At 38.0% G+C, this 22,060-nt stretch overlaps 3 protein-coding genes across 3 annotated transcripts in view; 2 read left to right on the top strand and 1 right to left on the bottom strand.

Moving 5' to 3' along the window:
- Window positions 1–6,853: 6,853 nt before the first annotated feature.
- LOC139132697 (5-hydroxytryptamine receptor-like) lies at window positions 6,854–7,348 on the top strand. The gene has a single exon (XM_070698963.1). It carries the CDS (start codon window positions 6,854–6,856, stop codon window positions 7,346–7,348), a length of 495 nt encoding a protein of 164 aa, XP_070555064.1.
- Window positions 7,349–13,416: 6,068 nt separating this feature from the next.
- On the top strand, window positions 13,417–14,061 carry LOC139132696 (histamine H2 receptor-like). Its single transcript, XM_070698962.1, has one exon. The coding sequence runs from the start codon at window positions 13,417–13,419 to the stop codon at window positions 14,059–14,061; it is 645 nt and encodes a 214-aa protein (XP_070555063.1).
- A 342-nt stretch (window positions 14,062–14,403) lies between these two features.
- Window positions 14,404–22,060, bottom strand: part of LOC139132977 (transcription initiation factor TFIID subunit 2-like) — a 32,426-nt gene continuing 24,769 nt past the window's right edge. The window contains exons 24-28 of the mRNA XM_070699314.1: window positions 21,733–21,832; window positions 21,315–21,407; window positions 19,895–20,083; window positions 16,975–17,161; window positions 14,404–15,928 (exon numbers count right to left, since the gene is read on the bottom strand). Of these exons, the coding sequence (XP_070555415.1) occupies window positions 15,195–15,928; window positions 16,975–17,161; window positions 19,895–20,083; window positions 21,315–21,407; window positions 21,733–21,832 (1,303 nt within the window). The 3' untranslated portion in view covers window positions 14,404–15,194. The remainder of the gene's footprint in view (window positions 15,929–16,974; window positions 17,162–19,894; window positions 20,084–21,314; window positions 21,408–21,732; window positions 21,833–22,060) is intronic.

The raw sequence follows: 22,060 nt of genomic DNA, 5'->3' as shown, positions 1-22,060 counted from the left end.
GAGTTTCAATGTGTTGAAAACATCGTCATGTACATAGACAGTAACTCATTTTTTTTAAATAATGCATCAGAAGGATGTTTGCTGATACCGACAATATAGAAACATTACAATTATGTATAACTAACAAATTGACTGATGGTTGAATTCGAAGTTGAAAATTAATAAAACAGTACCTGAAATCAATTTATAATCATAGCTACCATTTTCTGTGTAGACCTCGGAAAATCCGAACTATTGATTTTTATGACCGTGAGCTACCTAGTGAACACGCTCACCTTTGATATAGATGAATTAATCCACACATTCGATATTTTATTGCCTTTGACATTTTTCGAATCTGTATGCCAGAAATATTCCGCAAAATATCAGATGATGAATTCAGTATAACACACATTCAGTTGTTTTCGACGCCACTGACGTAACATTTTGATAATTCAAAATACAGTTAACTCTGGAGTGAAACAAAGACAGGGTACCGGTGGTAGATATGAAAAGACTGCGAAATGATAAAACATTATTAAGATTTTGTTCCCTGTCACATTTTCAAATCGTTCTACTAGCAATAACACATAAATGTCAGATGACGAGTTCAGAATAGACCGTACAGTGGTTCTGGACGCCATAGAAAGTCATGATTTTTTCACAATTTAAATATATTGACGACAGTGAACTCTTGAGTGAAATATTTGCAGGTTACCTGTCTTTGATCGTGACCGAGGCACAAATTTCTCATTAAAATACGGAGAACGTTCACGTCGAAGAACCGCAGGAGATAATATCACGAAGATAATTCAAGAAGTAAAGGTCGGGTTTCCTTGGGAAGTGCCGAAGACAGGTTTTTTTTAAATGCTGCGCATTTTTGCCAATAACTGACATTCGTTAATCTTAGAGGTGACAGAAACAAATAAATGCACCTGTATTTCATTTTAATTATGCAAGAACACTGATAATTGTAGATGTCGAGTTACGACGCAGTTATTCGTTTCCACTTGCCCACTTGACACGAAATGCTAAAAAGTTGCGCAATACGGGAGTTCAGTAAATACTCGATAAGATTCAAACCCACAACGTATAGTAAGAACATTAGCGGTCAAAACCGCTCGGGTATATTATCCCCAGGCTCTCACGACGCGCCGGGGTGCTCAATTTTTATGAGAGGTACTGCACAGCGAAATCCGGGAGGGGTCAGCTAAATCTGGCAATCAAATGAGGGATTCATTCTTTTTCACAAGACAGAGGAAGGTCGTTCATCATTTTGATCAGACTCAAAGTCAATTAATGAGACCAAAGGCATTAAGAAAAAGAAATCTGCTCTGCGCAGAAAAATAACGTTCCCTCATAATCAAAATATTAGTTAGCATTCCATCGTGAATGAAAACATCGGTAGTCTATGAACAATGGAGAGTTTACGCCCATAATTTCATGCATGTTACAAGACATAATGATAACTTGTTTTGGATTTATGCATGCCCGTATCATATGTTTCTGAAAACCAGAAACAGTGATTATATAGTCCTAGTTTCCAAGTTAATGCTGAACCTTAGATTAAGTTGCAAGATAATACAATGGCAGTATTTACTTGTACATGTATTACATTTAAATTACTCACGACTGATGCGTTACGCTGAACGATTCCATGGGGAAGCATCAACACATTTCAGTTAAATTATTATAAGACTTAATTATCAAAGTTGTTGTTAACCCAATCACCAAAATAGTACTGTTAATTCGTTGGTATTCCCTCACAGTCGTTATTAAGACCGAGTATCTTAAATAATCATCATGGTGCATATTCAAATAAGATGTACAGTTGATGCTCAGCTGCCACTAGTGGGTTGTGACGGTTTAGTTTCATGATTCACAGAACAGAGCCGAAAAATCACCACCAACGTTGCATCATTAATTGACGCTCCAGCCCTCGAGTGTTTATTCAATATCACCATTTCTACACAGTATATGTCAAAAGATGACATTAAAAATAACTGAGATTGTACCATGAAGACTCAACAAACACGGCTAAGGCTGCGTTTACAAAAATCGCGATTGAAATCTTTTTTCAGATCCCCTGAATGCTCGCAAAAATTTTCAAGTCACCCGCCTATATGATCAAATTGTTCAAGTTCCCGCTCAAATTTTCATATAGCCGCATATTTATTAGGAATGCACGCAGAAAACAAATAAACAAACAAACAAATAGGACTTAGATGCTAGTAGCTACTTATGTCTTACAAACCTGACAATACTGGAAGGTTAAATTATTCCATCAAATAAACGTTATAACCTCAAAATATTCGGTGTAAGAATTGAAAATTTTGTAGGAAATAAACGATTCAATTCAGTCACACATGTTTTTTTTAAATTTCAATTAGAGTCTTTTCTGTTCATTTGACTTTTCAACATTATACACCATAATTCCCCGCGATAACCTACAAATAAGGCTGTCAACTCCTAAATTATGAAGCCAGCTTTCCTGTATAAAAATGACAGTAGAAGACACCAATACCTTGCCATCAAACATAGGTCAGGTTATTTCAATTACTAGAGTCAATTTTGATGAATTTGACGAGATTTCTTTATGTTATTTTACTGTTTTTGTTTTGAAATTATGAAAATAAACCTACGGCTCCACAGTCGGTATACGCATTGAACACTAAATTAACGTAGATTAAAATTTCAACGATAATTACGGCTACCCAAAGTGCATTGTGTATTTTTTGTTTAATATAACAATTATTCCCCTATTATGGCAATGTTATAGATTTTTACAGATACAAGAACAATGAGGAAAGTGGGAAAAGGGGAGACGGAAAAAGTGCTAACAAACAACTAGTCGAGTCTATCCCAGTTTATTGTATTAATCTCGAACTGGGCAATTAGCCAAAACTATTCACACAAAAAATACAAGTAACCAAATAAATCGAAATATAAATCAATAGGTGGATTACATAAATAGGGAAATATATAAACAGATGAGAAAAAAGAACAACTGCAAAAATGCAAATTGATACTTTTATGTCGGCAGAAGTGATCTTTCAGTGAGACTCCGCTCTTCTTTTAGACTGGCATAGTCTACAAAGGTAACCAAGTCTCTGAAGTTCAAAATTTTCGTATACCTGACAATGGGGATTCCTTAGAATTTTCTGGCAAAGAACCAGAGGCGGCTAGTGAATGTTTATCCATAGGGTCCTCAGGCACCGATGATGATGATCAGATGGTGATGATGATGATGATTAAATATTTAAAAATGAAGAAAAATAAAAATATATTCGGACTCAGTAAAGTTGTTGTTGTTGTTGTTGTTATTGTTGTTGTTGACAGTATTTGTAGAAAAGAACAAAGTATGGGTTGTAAATTTAATACAGCCAAACTATACACATGCACTGCAAAATTCAATACAGTCTTTATAGTATACTATACACATGCGCTGCAAAATTGAACTTAGGCTGTATTGAATTTTGCAGCGCATGTGTATAGCATGGAGGTAGCTTACCTCCATGTGTACAGTAAGGCTGTATTGAATTTTGCAGTGCATTTGTGCATAATGTTAAGTGAGCTATAGTTATCGATACATAATACTTCTTCATTGCCATGAAGGGTATTTGAAAGACTAGCTAAGTTACCGAGTCAAATGGATTTTCCCTACGTTACTAATGCACTTTTTACTTTAATAGCTACTAACGTCTGAAAACCCCAGTGCCCAGATGGCAAGCGATCTCTTCTTAACACTATACATGATCGGCTCTATAAAATAGTAATTGTCTCCAATTTTTTGCCAAGGCAGGGGTTTTAACCCATGGAATCGAAACGACTTTCAAAAAAGTGTACACATGCGAGTATAAAATTAACACAGACAGACAGACAGACAGACAGACAGACAGAAAGACCGTACACGATTACTCTATATCACCGGTACAAAAATTTATTTAATATGCAAATGAGCTGTTCATTAACTTGACACTGCTCAATGCTTCATGGGACAATTATATATCTATCAGATCAACATCTGCAGCACGTTTCATCAAATTTAATACTGCAATGTCAGAGTAATATAACTAATTATAAAGTTCACTAAATATGCAAATGAACCCTTAATTTACTTGACACTGCTCAATGTTTCATAGCACAATTAGATATTTGTTACAGCAATATCTGTGACAGGTTTTACCAAATTTGGTGCCGTAATTTTAGAGTTACATACCTAATTACAAAGGTCATCAACTATGTAAATGGACCCTTAGTTAACTTCACACTACTACACAGTCAGATATCTGTCGGATCAGTATCTGCAGCAGATTTCATAAAATTTGGTGCATTTATTTCGGAGTTATATGACTAATTACAAAACTTCATAGAATATGCAAATGAGCTCTTTATTAACTTGACATTCCCCAGTGCTTCTAAGTACAATTAGTATTATATCAGATCAATATTTGTTGTATGTATCATCCAATTTGGTACTGGAATTTCAAAGATATGTCATTAATTGCAAAAGTTCATTAAATATGCAAATGAGCAGATAATTGACATGACACTCACAGTATCATCCATAATGTTCTAAGATTGTCATCTGTGAAAAGTTTCATGAAATTTTGTGCAGTATTTCTTGATATATGTCGACACTGCCATTACCGTCTCCATAGGGAAACCATTATATAAAAAATTGATATGTCATATAAACTTCATCAATATGCAAGCAACACTAACCAAAATCTAATCAGTTCTTGCAAGTAGCATATGGTACCTGTTTACCAAATCTGACTTGAATCTGTTCGGGCGTTTTTAAGTTATCGTGTAAACAGACAGACAGACAGACAGACAGACAGACAGGCACACACACACGGACAGACAGACATCGCTATGACATTAGCTCACGTGTGAACACGTCAGCTAAAAATAGCCTTCCTCAGTTATATTGCAAAACAATGATATTGTTTCTGGTATGGCTTTGGAACAATGCCTGTTGGAAATGGCTTTTTAGATCGATTTCTGAGTACAAACATCAGTTCACAGAGGCCGTCACTCCTTCTTCGTCATGATTCCACTTCTGCACTCAGTTAATTTGTGAAGATGTTAATTTTATGTGAAATTACTGTCCCTGCAAATTTCCACAAAAATATCGTTTTGGCATTTATTGGTATGCTGTAATTTATAAGGTAAACAACAAATTTCCATCAAAAAATTACATCATTCTCAAAATGAATCCAGTGATGACACAACCACATAGACATGTTTTGTTCAGTGAAAAACGTCATAATTCTGCAATGGAGAACTCACAACCAGAATTGAACATAACATCAACAAATATCAGATAATCATCATGATCTGTGCCTCTTTTGGTGATTTTTTATAGTATACTTCGCGAGATGTTTACAGGTGACAGGTAAATATACCTAAATTCTTAGCATAATGAAAGATAGGGTATTTTACTCGTCGACCTATAGGGAGCTATGATGTGAATCACTGTAGGCTGACAGGTGCCTTTTAGCTGCTACTCACTTTCGAAAGCAAATATGCCGAAGTAACAAGCCATTAATAATACTTAAAGCCTCACAGTGCAAGTACCTCTTGATATATAGTCATGGTGATTTGTTGCAGTGATTTTTGCCACTGTTATCACATATATCACGATGCGCTTTTTCACATGTTGTGGAAAATCATTCGGGAAACTCGGGCAGGTTGTTGTGAACTAACCCATGCTGCAATAATTAATAGTCAAGTGCTTTCAATCCGAAGGGTAACACTTTACCATTCCCGCTCCGCCCTACCCGTCCTTGTAAAGAGATTGTGTATTCAACGAAACTTCATCGAGACGTTTAATTCAGTCAGGTCGTAGCTGTTTACAATAGCCTCCCCTCGTGCACGCCTAAATTTAAAAGGGCATGCGTAAAAAGTCTATGACCAGGTTGACCTTGCCAAATCTGAAAAGCCGCATCTGTTCACTTTCCAAATGTATATGTACCAACCAAGGCACAAAGTGCTACTTAACATATTGGATTCCGCTTGAAAGATTTTCTCGAAATCAAACCGACGATAGACCAGAGAGTTTGTACACCGGGACTCAGATGCAATGAACAACGTTAACCACCACGTGTGATGCAGATCCCGCCTGCGATTCCATGGACCAAAACATTGTAAAACAAGTTATTTCGAGCTGTAAAACACATTGAGCCGTTCAAGAGAAATTGATATATCTTGTAATTTACATTCATTTATCTTATTGCGATTATTGAAAAAGGACCTGGAGGATATCATATATCTCGACGTGGTTGATATGGATCCCGTTCACATTGACCGATTTATCCAAACGACAATTATCTGCACCGTATGCACTCTTGCCATATTCGGCAACATCATCAACATCATTGTTTTATCACGAACAAACAAGATTCCTGTGACGACCCGTTGCTTCATGATATCGCTGGCCTTTTCCGATCTCGGAGTCGGCATCTTCGGTGTTTTCTCCATCCCCGTTGCCATCACGACAAACTGGGTCTATGGCAACGGCTGGTGCGTATTCTGCGGCATCCAGCTCCATGTGTTCTTGTCGGCATCGATAGCGTCTCTGCTTCTCATCAGCGTGGAAAGATTTCTGGCCATCACCATGCCTTTCAGGTATCTTCGATGGTTCACCCATCGTCGTGTAATCACCCTCATCATCATCAAATGGATTGTTCTTGAACTTCACTCCGTCATTCTCGGTGCAGCGCACGAACAGTTTTACGGCTACCTTAAGCATGCCTACATATGCTACCCAAGGTACGGCAGTATCGACTTTGAAGTGATAACGACCGTGTCGATGACTGTTTTGGTCTTCATTCCGTCGATTGTCATCATTGTTATATATGTACGAATTATGCGGATTTCATGGGTGCACTCCCGTCAAATCAGCCGTCAGTTGTCGAACAGCGACGACGGAACGAATCGAAATAGCACAACTAGACTCATGACGTCAGACTGGCGAAATATGAAAGCTGCCAGAATGTTTCTGGTGGTGTGTGGAGGTTTTCAAGTGACTTGGTATCCGTACGCAGTGATAACCACCATAAACTCTATGAGGGTGTTCCATGGAGGCGCAACTCCATGGACAGTTTTCAGTATGGTATGGCTCGGCGCTTCAAGCAGCATTTTAAACGTGCTTATCTACAGCGTCATGAATGGGGCTTTCCGGGCCATGGCAAAACAGACAGTCATCGCCTGCATCCGATGCAGCAGTGCCAATAACAATTGGTCTCGTGTTTCACCATCCGTTTACGACGTTGAGAGCGAAGTCGGCAAGGAAAGAATTGAGATGAGAAATAGGTCAAGTGTGAGAGAAAATACTGACACTGACACAACAAGAGTTGAATGACAGTTGTAGTACATCCCAGAGGGAGAAGAACATTTACCAATGGCTGACAATCGTACTAGCTATACGAAAAGTATAACGTTGGGACAACTTGCGAGTAAGATAATTGTTTACTTTAACAACAATTTCATTAATCTAAAAGTTGCCAATATTATTTACGTTGGATATGTTCTTATGACGAGGGCAAATGCGTATCCCTGTAACGACGGACAGGTAAGCAACAATAGGACACCTGTGTGGCGAAGAAAGGTAAAATATTGTTTATCGTAACTTCGTCAGGTGTATAGTTGTCTGTGTCATGGAAATCTGTTATTTATGCTCGACATGTATTGAAATGTAGCTGCAATTATTGTTGTCCGTGGTCAGTATGAGAAGTTTCGCAGCCGGCCGCCTGGCGGCTTACACATGCAGGGCAAATACACAAGCCGCATATCGCGTATGCCAGTCAAAAGGCTACAGATATTGCAGAGACATCAAACTTTAATATTATTAATAGCCAAGTTACATGTTATCAAGAAATTGTCCGACGAAGGGATATTATGAAACAATCCCAGATCACTAGTGAATCCCATGTATATAAAGTTCTCTTTTTCCCAGCACTACCAGCCACAAATGTAATCCTCTTATCCACACTTCTAAAAACTTGTTGCTCAAAATCAATTTGTGTATCATGTGTTCTTTGAGCTTGTTTCTTTAAACCCAAGAATCGGAACTCATAAAAGCAAAAGCAACTTCCGTGACTTACAGACGTGTTCTTACAAGGAAGAAATAAAAGTACTACTATGTAAAATGTAAGTGTAAATTGCACTTTTATTATAAATTATGGAAATATAATGAATTGAATTACTTTAGTTTGCTGAAATATAAATGTAAAATAAACGTATTTTTAAAATAATATTTACATCAAAGTGTCCTGGATCCATTCTTACATAAGCTGCAAACAACTAAGACCAAAAGTGTTTCATGATACGCCGCATGTGCATGCTACTCTTTGTATGTTATTATTTTGATATTTTTTCATGTACGCACAGCAATACATTCGTCGTATTCGGTAAATGTATTCACGGAAAGAATTCCAAATTCTTTACGTATTGAAGGAGGGGAAATAAAAATTTGTCCGCATTTCAAGCTGCGTGTCCGATGTCGCGCGCATACAACTATATTCAGTAACAAACCTGTAACCGTGAACAGCGTTATTCGTGTAGAAATTGTCCGATCACGTGACCAACTGGAAATGTCGTCTGCAACTTTGAAGCGATGGCGGGTGGTCAGAGCGATACGAGCAACGAGCCATGGATAAAAAACCCCCGTTATTCTGCATTTCCACAGCCAAGGAACTTGAAAGTCCGAAAAGCTTAGTGACGACAAATATTCAAGTGCGGCCAAATATTTCATTTGGTAAGCGAATGACATTGTCAGTACCACTGAATTTTGTGACGTCATCTGATTATTACTGATAATGTATCCGATTCGAGTCCAGCATTATGGCTCCACAACCGTTGTGAAGACTAACCCCACAAACTTCTTAAAATCTATCGTTACGATGCGTATGGGGACACTGAGACACGATAGGTGTACACATGATGTATACCGTAAATTTTACCATTATTTTGTAAAAAATGTAGAGTTTTTAAATGAGTATTTTGGCCGGGAACTCTTGACACTTGATTTGCCTGAAAAAATCTGTAATTTGATCGAGCTGTCGAGAGTAGCGCCCGTTTATCACCCGGGAGAACGTGCGTTAACAGGAAGAGAATTATAAGGAAGCCCCAGCCCAATGTGTTCATTGTAACACACCAAGTCCTACCAACGGAACATCAACAGGTGGTTGAGGGGCTTTTCACGATGTACGGGCGCTTGCTCAATTCTGCTTTTTAAATTTCAAACGGCGTGTGCAGCCCCTCAGCATTTCGATTATAAGACAAGACCGCAAGTCACATTAAGGACGCCATAAATATGATCAGACGTTTGGCAAATGACAAATAACCATCGTACTGAGCACGTGTATCTGTAACGCACCAATAAATTTCCTTTATTCGCTGTGCTTTAGCTTAAAGAGGGGGATCTCACTGGTGAATCTTCAATATCGTTGATCGCGATTTCAGGTTTGTTACTAAATATAGCTGCACGCCCGCGACTTTCGGACAAATATGCCTGAAATTTGGACAAATTTTGTCGTTGCATGCGCGGCTGTTGTTGCATCTTGTAGTCTGAGCCATCAATTCTTACGAATAAGTGTAACTTTAGTTGCCATTGTAACACTAGCAGGTTTTATTGTCGTCGTTTATGCGGGAAATGTGGACGAATATTTATTAATGTGAGAAAACATGACGTCATTTGCGATCTATGCTATTAGCCCCTCCTATTTCTTATGTAACTATTATTTAAATCAAACTCTTCTATTGCTCGTGTACCGCAGAACTGCATGCGCGAAGTCTGGGGACTTATCAGGCTTACTGTCCGATCGAAGGAATTAAGTTCAGTAAATTCATCCATATTGATAGTGGGTAATAGCGAAGTGATCGTCCTAGCGAGCTAGTAAACATGTCTTCATCATAGAAAGGTAGAAAATTAGAGCTTACAAAGAAAATCGGTTTTATACACAAAGCTAGTAAAGGTTGGAACAACGTAACGTTTTTATTAAAAAAGAGATTCCAAGTGACAGATAATAGGACAATTTCTTATCCAATTCCGCATATATGCAATAAAGTAGGTCCTTTCCTATGAAGGAAGCACTATCTTGTCCACCTATCTAGGGACTCAGTCCTTTGAAAGAGATCAACTTGTTCAATTTAGGGATGTTTACTCTTGATGTGATTTTCAATCATTGTCACACTTATGCTCTTTTCTTTTTTCTTCAATCTTGCTTATCCCCCTTCACAATTGTCGTCGTCGTCGTCGTCGTCGTCCTTATGATAATGATCATGATCGTCATCACATGATCATGATGATGATCATCATCATCACAGTCATCATCATCAAGTGTTCCTTAATTTGAAGAAAGATCATAGACGATCACCGACTGTTGTAAATGATACATGTTCCATCCCTTTTGACATTTGTTATTAGATCTTCTGACGTATTTTACAAGTGTTTTCCACACTTCAAGCAGAACACTTACCATGTCTCACAAAAGTAGTGATTGAATTCATATTTACACTACAGATTTCTAATTATTTCTATTTGGATAAATTAATCTTCTTTATTCTCAATACCGAGTGTGATCTCTGCATGTTCTGTCCTTCAAAGATGCCATGGCGATAATCTTTACTCTTTTAAGTGTTGCCATTGTTACGACTATAATTTTCAGGTGAAAGTCTTATAATTGTATAATTCTGTTAATTCCATGACGAACATTCAACTAGGAGGGTGGGAATACTAACAATTGCAGTCGGTCAAACGTGGAAGCTCTTTCTTAGATTAACTCCAGTATCATTACCGATGTTTCTTTTATTGACCCGAGTATCATTGTCAATGTGTTGATTAACATACAATGCAGCTACCAGTCGGTCAATTAAGGGAAACTGGAAAGCAACCAACAACTTTACTTTTTATTGAGTGAGGATAGAAGATGTTTACTGACATTGACATTGATACTGGTACTCAAATGGACACTTATGTTAAAACATAAGTTGTGACAATGATATGGTTACGTCAGTTTAGTCAACACATGATTAAATTTAAAATGAAACAATAGCTCATACATATATTATCAAATTCTGGCTCCACAAATCTTGTCCATGTAATTTTAGTGACTACTATTTTAGAAGTCGGCATTTGATCACAAGAATATCATAAATACTAAAAAGCGTCGGTTGCTATGCCGAGCCAGCAGAATAATTATGTATATCTTTAAAACATTCTCCCAATCAAGTATTTGGATTTTCATTTCTTATCCAATAATTGTACTTTTCATACTTTTCAGTACGTATACTTCCTGTGATGCTGTGATGTATTTTACATATTCAGGTACGCCTTTAAAATTTGTCTATTTAATGTGAAGTTTTCATGTAAACTTTCGCACACTTTCCGATACTTTCGGGGACTTTCTAAGGCTTTTGGAAACTTTTGGAGGCTTTTGGACTCTAGACTTTAGACTTAATAGGGGAGGCTTAGGCTTTTATAAGTCTAGGCGTCCCCTGGCCTCGGCAGACTTTTGGTTGGTCCCACCTGACAGCTTATCAATACACTTCATCCACTTCAATCTTACGACGTCCCTGTGTGGTAGCTAAAGCATCCAGTTGGTACCTCTCGTCGAGCTAATTCTCTGACTTGGAGAGAAGTTGCCAGTAAAGAAAAGACAGCGGGCAACATCATTTTTGTAACATTCACAAGACATGTTTCATATGTTGTACTTTGTCAGAGAAGGCGTATTGGGTCACTTCATTTTTCAAAAAAGAGCGAAGTTTTTTCAACTAGGGAACTAACTGAATATTGCGCAAATCTGGTGATAACTCCCCTGAACATTTCACGCTCACAGATGAAAGACCGATCGAGAACTAGAGGTCTTGTAGTGCCCCATTGTAAATCTATCGTGGCTTCTACATCTATCATGTGTGATTAACAGAAGAGAGTACGTGACGAACACAGAGTGAATGCTTAGCAAATGTTTCCGCCTCTCAACCTTGTACGGTACCGGTGTCAAGTCCACTTCCGACCATGATCTTGAAATGAACATAATCCGTCAAACTTGAAATTCGAACAGGAAATTAACTCTTCAAACGATATGAAAATGACGAAGACTTCATTTCACCTGAGATAGATGGATAAATGATTTATTTTTGTACCCTTGACCGCCATCAAAATCTTGGCATTTTTCAATGAAACTCAACCATCATTTTGTACGCGATTCTCATACGTCCCCTGAAAAGCAGAGTAAAATATGAAAGCAACGATTTAATTGTGACATTTGTTAGGTGGTATGAAAGGTGAATGTTTACTGAAGGAAATGAAAGACTGTAAATTCATATAGACCCAAGTTTGTTAAATCAATGTAACAAAGACAATGGTCATTATTACGTCGACGTCTCATCGTTAAAATTGACAAAAGTCATTTTAAAATACATTATATTTACCTTACAAACCATACTTTCTACTCTTGATCATATCATATTTCTTCCTTGTTGGTGATTTAAACTATCGAGATGCACATGGTCTTTTTTGAATTATCCAGTTTTGCCCCAATTTCCCCGCTGATTGCGTAATACAAGGATAACCAAATCGATCGCGTAACATCTGTTTCTTCCGCAAATATTTTCACAAAGCTGGTTTACTTAATTTCTTATTTGGCAAAAATAGGACCACCTCCAAACGGTGGTTTACCTTTGGATTATTAACAGTGTCGGAAATTTTGGCATCGTGCGATGCGTTGGAATTAGACCACAGGGAAATCGGAATCTCGTTTCTGCGTCGAATCGTCGGAGATTCACCTTCAGATCCTCAGTGAATGATAATCGTTGGAAGTAGTTTCGTATATGGAAGGTTCGTTTCTGTGGATAAATAATATTCTATAGCCAATGCACGGAAGAATAGTTGGTTGATATAATTTATCGATTCAGCTCTTGAACTATGGGATGGAATACGGATAATTTCATTTGAATGTATCGTTTTGAAGGAAGAGTTGCTAGCAAAGTGCTGAAGAGAATTGTCCAAACACCTGTGCTGGAAGCAATACGTTTCTCAATATATATATCGACATGGACATCCAACTGTCATCAATGAACGTCTCCAACCAAGCTTGGCCGGCGATTCAGACAACCATAATATTTATCAATACAATTTTCATAATTTTGGGAAATACCGTGAACATCGTAGTTATCCGCCGGCTTGCCTCAGTTCCACCGACCACTAAACATTTCATGATGTCGCTGGCAGTTTCCGACCTCGCTGTGGGGATTTTGACAATATTCCCGCTGAGTGTTTCATTCAGCCGTACTTGGTTTTACGGGGATGTGTGGTGTCTCATAACGGGGGCACACAATCAAATTTTCACCTCCGTTTCAATTTTGTCTGTCCTACTCGTAGGAACAGAACGCTTTGTGGCCATAGTCTGTCCTTTGCACTATCCGTTAATGGTCACAGAACGCAGAGTCGTAGCTGTAATTATTCTGAAATGGGTTGCCGTGGAAATCATTGTCTGGGCTATTGTGCTCGCCATGCCAGACGATTTTATTGTCTTCAGCGACAAAATTATGGCCTGTTTGCCGAATTACGGAGCAACTGACCAGGATGTTGTTACCATAGCGATCACGGTGATCTTCATCTTCGTGCCTGCCCTGTGCATCATGACAATGTATTGCAGAATCTTACAAATTTCACGCCGCCATGTTCGGCAGATCAGAGATAGCAGTGTAAGCAGCAACGGTTTTCACGATAACAGACAGATTTCACTGACAAACAGTTACAAGTCAACCAAGATGATGTTTGTGGTGGGCGGTTGTTTCATCATTGCTTGGTTTCCCTACGCTGTTGGACTCATCTACAAATCTCTGACGGACGCCGATGACCTGCCAGAGTGGCTGGTGTTCTTGGCGGTGTGGCTTGCCGTGTCGAACAGCTTCTGGAATGTTCTCATTTATAGCGCCATGAACACAAATTTCAGAAGAACTCTGACACAAGTACTGAGGAGCTGCACTCATTGCAAGAAATTTCAAACTAATCAGGTCATCCAATCAGCATCAGATAACGTACAGGTATTTCAAACCAGTAGATGTTGACCTGGCATCATGAAGCTCCCTGCTGTACAATTAACTTTGAATGCAAGAATGTGTGTCGACTAAAATTCATTCAGTTTGAAATAGTTTGTTCTGATTTGTGTCAATTTATCCTTTAGGAAGACAAAAAAATATCATACTATGGTAATTTACTGTTCAGGCCAGATTTCATGAGTAATTTGCTTCCAAAGTTAGCAATGATCAGACTTTCTGGTGATATTTATAAAAAGTATGTCATCTTGCCCTGTTTTGTCATAGTAGGTTAGTCAAAGAAACCAACTCTCATTTCATACAGTTACAAGTCGTTCTAGATTTCAAAAGGAATACAGACATACAGAATATCACTTTTGTGAAAATATTTCAAGGATTTTATTGGATAAAAACTGACAACTTTCATCATAAGATAAACAATAGTCCTTATCGCTACTGTACTTTATTTTCTCACTGTGATAGATGTTTTAAATCAACTGTTAACTTCTGATCAAAATTTCAATGGCAATGTAGAACAGTATTCAAGATTTGATGAATATTCTCTCAACAACATGGTCAACTTTCCAGAGTGGCAAAAAGCCCAAGTTGGTAAGGTATCTTACTCATTTGGGCAGGCGCTACCACTGTTATAGTACAAATTTGCCTTAAGTGACAGTGAAATCGACTCAACATTTGTAACTGTGTTGATACCAGAATCTTCATTAGTACGACAAAGGAAGGCTTCGTTTCTGAGACTTGTATACTCTGAGCGCATGTATTTACTGCACTGTTTCATGTCGTAATGTTGAAACGATCACATCAAAGCACTGTTGTTTGATCAGAAATTGAATCTCTGAAGGATTATCAAACGATTAATTATAAAACTAAAAGTAATAAACGCAATACAGTAGTGGATTCTTGTCATTTTGCTCATTTCTGGACACTGAAAAAGCTACCATATGTATGGATGTTACAAAGAAAATAGTCACTGAGGGTAGCATAAGTTTCTTCCTCTGTGGCATGAAACATCACAATTCTCTTCTAAAACTATGATAATGTTCATGGTCACAAACTTTGACAAGAAAATTAGACCGGACAGGCAAAATATTTAAAATATACACTTTTGATATTCATCTTCAAAAAATTCTCATAGAGTGCACCATAACCTATTTAGGTCCATGGTAAGACCCACTAAGCCCACTCAGAAATGACATTTGAAAACCACTTGGTCCACCACTACCAGGCCGACTAGAACCCCCACTACTGCTTGGCCTGTTTGACCCTCCACTGCCACTGCTTGGCCTACTGAAACCCCCTCCCCCACTACCATGTTTGCTTGACCCTCCACTACTACCATGTGGCCGACTTGACCCTCCACTGCTACTTGGTCGACTTGACCCTCCGCTGCTTGGTCGGTCATGCTTCTCATGTTTACCATGTTTGTGTTTGTGCTTGTGTTTGTTTTTCTTTTTCTTTTTCTTGATTTTATGCAGTTTACTGTCGTCTGTCTCCGTCCTTTTGTGTGGATGAGTGTCTTTCTTGTCCTTTCGTGGGATCGATGAAGAAGACGAACCTGAAGGGCTATCTCTGTGTTTAAAGTGGGATGAATGCTGGCTGCTTGGTTTGTGATGATGGCTGCCACTGTCCCTGGCCTTCGTCTCCAATGTCTGAGGCTTACTCTCAAACCCTGCCCTGTGATAAGGGCTAGATGATCTTGACTTTCCATCAAGGCCTGGTCTGCTGTAGTGACCACTTGACAGAGACTTGCTATCCAGGCCTGGTCTATGATAGGGACTGGCTGTCTTGCTGGGCTCTCCAAGAGACGATAATTTAGACTGGAGTGGTGTTGGAGAAGGCGTCGTGCTGCGAGAGCTTAATCCTACTTCAACAGTGGGTGTTGCTAGGCAATGAAAGAACACATGGGACACACTTGAGTTTGGTATATTTACCAATGCATCACATGACTCAGCCATCTGCTAAGTAGTTTGGAGATTCTCACAAAAAAGGACATTTCACTGCAGAAGTGTACCAGTGAACTATAATAAACCATTCCTTGATTTTTTTTTTTAGTAACTTCATTATGCAAAATAGACCTACATGTACATATGACAGAAAGATATAGTCTTCCATCACAGTGGGCTCTCTTTCTACTCTAATCATTTTCACAGCAACTATCTTTTAGGGAATGAGTGAACCATGTCATGTTACCAAATGTATCATACATTTACATGTGTCATCCTGTCACATTGTATTTCATTTCATTGTATATCACACTGACTCCAATTGGCTGCCCTCAGGAGGCAAACTCCAGACAAAGAAATATTTTTCCGAGGAAAGCCAACACAAATAAATACATTATGTGAGTTTTTCAGTTATCATTACATGTGAACACCATCTACTGGTCTATGCCAATACAGTACCCCATGAGAAGATACAACACTGAGAAAACTTGATAGAATTTACCACATTTATACATTTTACACATTGTCTTACATAACTCATTTTGGTGCTTTTGTCTGGATTGGGAAATTTGCTGAATAAAATATCAAGTCAACTGACAAAATAAATATTGATGAAACATAAAGGTCAAGCTTTCACTTGCCCAAATTTCTGCCATTTTGTGTGGACTTACTAAACATAGATGGATGCTCAACTTTGTTGGTATAGAAATTCTACAAGAATTCAAATTCATAGCCAAGATAACCATTTACCAACTGATGCTTTCATTTCTATTCTGGTATTGTATCAATGCTGAGAGTGAAAGGAGTAATTGAGCTGACATAATGCACTGTCTCTGAGATGGATATTTGAGTTTGTTAGTATGTCAAATATATGGTATTAGTGTTTACAGTACATGGTGTTATGTCAAGTATACAAGGTGAATTTGTCTTTTCGGTTTGTCTGCTATCGAGGTCAGAGGTCAAAGGTCAGTGTCTGCATGTTTACCTGGTCTAGAGAGATCGCTATCTTTGATATTTGTTCCTGGTGTGCTTGGTCTTTCCTCCAATGAGGTATCGAAACTCTCACTGACATCCATTTTGTCACCTTTACTGCTTGCCATGGCAACCTCTGCATCTTCAGTGTCTTCTTTCTTCTTGTCTTCTCCCTCATCATCTTGGCTATTTCGTCCCAACTGATGGAGCAAAGGAAAACGCGGATGAAGGGTCATATGGATTATCTATTGATTAACTCACACTATGGGATCAGTATGTCAATCAGAGAACATGCCCTTATCATATGTTGGCACATTGACACTGCCTTTGCCCTGTCTGTCTCCTGATTGGTTGCTTTTTTTGTCATTTGTTACAATGTAGCCAATCCCTTCTTCATTTTCTGTCACTTTCCTTTACTCACCAATGATGGGTGGTACCCAAAATGTTTGTGTTTGTATGTGTTTAGAGATTTTGACCAGTTCACGAAATATATACACGAGCGATAGAGAGTGCATATGAAGTGAAATGGTCGAAATCGAGTGGTATACCGTCGCTGGGTGTGATTTATTGCTATCATATCATAACAGTATATTGAAATTCTGGCGTGGAATGTCATAAAAGGAATTTTCCTCAAGCTGAGAGCTCAGGCACATGCCAGCTGTGAACTATCGCCAATATACCATGGTTCTTTTCGCGTCTCGACCAATCAGATTGCTGTATTTGCACCATCAATATACTGGTATGATATAATACCCAATATTGCCTGTTCCTGTGTCGTATCAGCATGAGTGTCATTTGTGTTGCGTCAGACACTAGACAGAGTCGAGTGTCTGACACAGCACAAATGACACGAATGCTGATACGACACAAGGAACAGGCGTTATTGGGTAATAACCAATTTATCATATACCCATGCCATAATTTTACTAATAGTACAAAAAACCTCAAATTTTGACGCTTTACTTTATTATGCCTTGCCCATAAATATCGGATATTTATGTGAACAGGCTTCATTCATAAAGTATACGACAAAGTCAACATCACGCACGATATCGCTGAAATTCCTCGTTATCTCAATTAACCCAAGAAGAAAGACACCGGGATTCAAAAATCATTCTACAGGAGGAAAATTTAAAGGTGCAATATGCTATTACAATTGTAACCGATCAAAAACTGTCCTCAGCTTTAAATTTATCCTGATTTCAATTGCGCTCGATCGTCGTACAGCATGAAGAGGGGCTGCCATTTTGTTTGTTTACCCTGAGAGTTACCATGTCAACAGTCGTCGCGGGTGCGACATTGCAGTCATGCCACGCGCTCACTACCTGCACAGTACTGGTGCCGTGCGAACGGCAGAATGTTTGCTAAAGCTTGGCAAAAAAAATACGAGAACTTTAACAGGAAAACCATGGGAAATCATTACAAGACTCAAAATGTTAATTCCGTATTTGGCAACCAGAAATACCTGTGTTCCTCGAAGCCCTTCAATTTTTCACGTCGGCAACATTGCTTCGCAGGCCGAGAGCGGCAGCCATTTTATTTGTTTACGTTGTTTACAAACAAACTGCTAATGTACTTTGGGAGAAATCCAAAACATGACGTTTATCATGCATATCTCCACGTTTACTGTAAAAATATCACGGCTGATATTTTACGGTGAACGTCACTAGGATGAAGTAATATGGGCATGGGTATATAATAACATTTCATATTGATTTCATACTAAGTCAGACAGTTTTAACAGTCCTCATTTCAAGGACTATTCCTTCAATAGCCTCATTTCAGTTGTTAAAACTTTCCACACGATGAGAAAATTCATGACCACTGATTAAGAGCACATACAACGTATGGCAAATCACGACTTCCTTCCACGTGCTCTGTTCCCAGTGTCATAGGAATGAAACTGTCAGAGGACAAGAGATTGATGTCTGAAAGTGAGAGTGTTTAAACTAGACTCAAATGCTTGTTCCTTCCTGTTCCCATTTCAACATAATTCTGTAGTCTAGCTTCTCAAGAGCCAGTAAGGCCGGCTGTTCCATAAATAATGTTTAGTTTCTCACGCATCAATTGCTTTCAAGAGTTTCATGCTGTAAATGGGGTTGAGTGACGTTTTCAAAGTAATCCACCTGTCGCATTAATCTTCACTGTTGTTTTAAGAGTTCTAAATCACAGCATAGAGTAACTCTACAAACAAACTCAGGGATTTTACATCTCTGGATGGTAAACAGTGATAACGACAGATTATCAAAATGAAAAGAGAAAGCTTTTTTGACATATTACTTTTAATCATGATTTGTTCATAGAGTTCATTTTATCACAGAGGACTTCGAGAATTGATTATAAGTGCAGCATTTATAATGGAATAACTGTTAGACTGTCTCTGAGCAACCATGGTAGCATTTACATTATGAAGCTGAAATGATGTGAAATATTTCTTAACACATTAAATTTGTAAGATCCTAAGTATTGATCTAATTTCCTCGACTCGTTTCAGGACTGAACGACACTGGCTTCATGCCAGGCCATGCTACAACTCAATATTATCCCAATAGGTTGGTATCTACATGTTAACCCTTTGAGAGCTGTAATTTTCCCCACCAAAATTCTATAGTGCAACATTTCACCTATTTTTATAAATTTTTCTGTACTTTTTTGGATAATTTTGGACCAAACTGGCATTACTCTTCATTAACTACAACATTTGAACAAAATTTTGGAAAAAAAATGAAAAAATTGTCTGGATCTGAAAAAACAAAGTTGTCTGGGTTATACATTATGCAATAGACAAAAATTGACTTTGGCACTCAAAGGGTTAAATCGATTCATTACAAAAGATACCCTAAGACAATAACATTACTATTGTGTGAATTGGACCCACTGTTTTTTCACACCAAAGGAATTCACAGCCTCTGAAGGGTACAAACAACACTAACCGTGATTTTCAGTTTGAATTGACTATCATCAGAGTGCTGTCCTTCTTCAGCATCATGTGATGTCAGAGGAGAGTCCATTTTCTTTTTCTTGTCCGCAGAGGGCTCCCCTGGCCCTTCAGCTTTCCTTTTCTTGTCAAAAGAGGGCTCTCCTAACAAGTCAGCTTCTTCATTCTGCCTGTCCACCAAAATCTATAGGAGAAATAAATCCACGGAGTTTGAATGAATGTTACAATTTTGAATTTGATTCATGTTACTAACTTAACTTTTTTACTGTTGGTATATTCTCATTGTTATAAAAGAAAATATGGTATGACCGGGTTAAGATAGAATGCACCATGGAGACATTTCAGACTCTGAAACTCTTATTCATCTGGTTAGCTGCCTGTATTGGTTCATTTGAAGCCTGTGGAAGAAACGAACTTTTTTTGTGTTTGTGCAAATCAAGAAATTCATTTTACCCCACAGGGTTGACATAGTGAATGGCCTGAATCCTGAATTTCAAATATCTGTGAATTTTAGGCAATCCGTTTCTCTACATCCAAATTTGCAACATGGACTCTAATTTTCATTCTGGTTATGAGAGAGAATGGTTTGAAGTTTCCTTGAGTAAAGTACCAACATAAGTTTAAAATTTTGTTCTGAGGTGCATTCTGTTTTAGAAGTGGTTTGTCTACTTCAATTTTTGGGCCACATATATCAAGTTTGACTCGCTCAGTTTGCAGCAAACAAGCGGCTTCACAAAATATTTGCTGTTGATCTTCAGCAACTGATTTTCAGAGAATGGGAGAAATTTAAAATCAATATATGCGTAGGGCAGAGGACAGTACACGTATGAGAGTGGTTAGGGAGGCATCAGAAATATTTACAAGAGGCAGGTTATCAGCCATTCCTCTCAACAGATTGATTAACTGAACTGAACACAACACTCGAAAGGAAAGCAAAGGACAAATATCATGTAATTAGCCAGTGTCAACAAGAACGACTGCGAAAACCATGGAATTAGGACTTTGTCTTTGATCTACTTAACTCTGGGAAGTCTCTTGCTGAATGGAAAGATATTATGATGTGACCTAAAGCACCTTTGGGTCATCATCTTTTTTCACTTTTCAGAAGAAGTAATTTATCAGTACTATGATAGCATTGTGATATATCATTGTAATAGGGTAATCATTGTAAATAAGGTAGAAGAAATCATAGGTATGTGAAATGTAGCCCTAAATTTTGAACAACTCCAAAAAATGTGTTAAATTAGTCTATCAAGTAGAAATGGGTTCTGCGACTTTATTGTAAACTGTCTCCATGCTTTTTTCAACTGATTTGTCATGTGTTCTGGAGCAATAGATGAGTTTTATGAATATTTTGATGAGAGTACAAACTAAACTTCGTGACAGCAAAAGTTGAGTAACAATTTCTCACTCACTGGTTTTGGAGATCCAGCAGAATTACTTGGTTCAGGAACCAAAGATGGATTCAAGACTGCTTTCTTCTCCTTTAAATTCAGCACCATTCCAAGCTGTCAACAAAATGAGTACAAACATGAAGAAAATTTGATATTCACAAAAAAAACAGAACAAGTCTGGACAAAAATTCATATCTATATTTACAGAGTTTCCAACTACATTCATACATATTACTCATTTCCTTTGCTTTCGACGCACATGGTCCATTTGATGTCCTCTCAGTTGCAACTCCCTTTGTGTGCTGCCTCCATGGTATAACGTAACATTTCCCTTTTCAGCGGTTGAAATGGCCTAATTTTTAAATCTCCATGGGGATGTTGAATTCAAAATGAGGCAATTTCACACTTGTAGATTTAGACTTAACTAATAATTACAAACCTCAGGTATGGGCAGACATGCTGGTCTTGTTCTGCCCCACAATGCACTGTACAAGTCAACAGCATCACATCGTAGCCTTGCATCATGGGAAGTACCAGAACTGCACCGAACAAATTTAGTGTAGAATATGGATATATATATATTGGAATATAAAACTCTCAGATGTTGTACACTAATTGCAAAGTAAATACAGATTTGTTGAATATTTTTCTCTGTTGACTGACATATAAATAGCTTCATTATCTATGGTTTTCTGTCTTGATTTGCTCATAAATTCACAAATTATAAGCTGTAACATGACCTATCAGAGTAAATGCAGAAAGATTGA

Source organism: Ptychodera flava, chromosome 5, assembly GCF_041260155.1.
Source record: "Ptychodera flava strain L36383 chromosome 5, AS_Pfla_20210202, whole genome shotgun sequence".
In the NCBI taxonomy this organism is placed as follows: domain Eukaryota; kingdom Metazoa; phylum Hemichordata; class Enteropneusta; family Ptychoderidae; genus Ptychodera; species Ptychodera flava.
The sequence above is the reverse complement of the archived record's forward strand: the minus strand, read 5'-3'. Positions and strand labels throughout refer to the sequence as shown.

Bases quoted from the DNA above. Each gene is read 5' to 3' on its own strand.
- LOC139132697 (XM_070698963.1), top strand. From the start codon at position 6,854: ATGCGGATTTCATGGGTGCACTCCCGTCAAATCAGCCGTCAGTTGTCG.
- LOC139132696 (XM_070698962.1), top strand. From the start codon at position 13,417: ATGGTCACAGAACGCAGAGTCGTAGCTGTAATTATTCTGAAATGGGTT.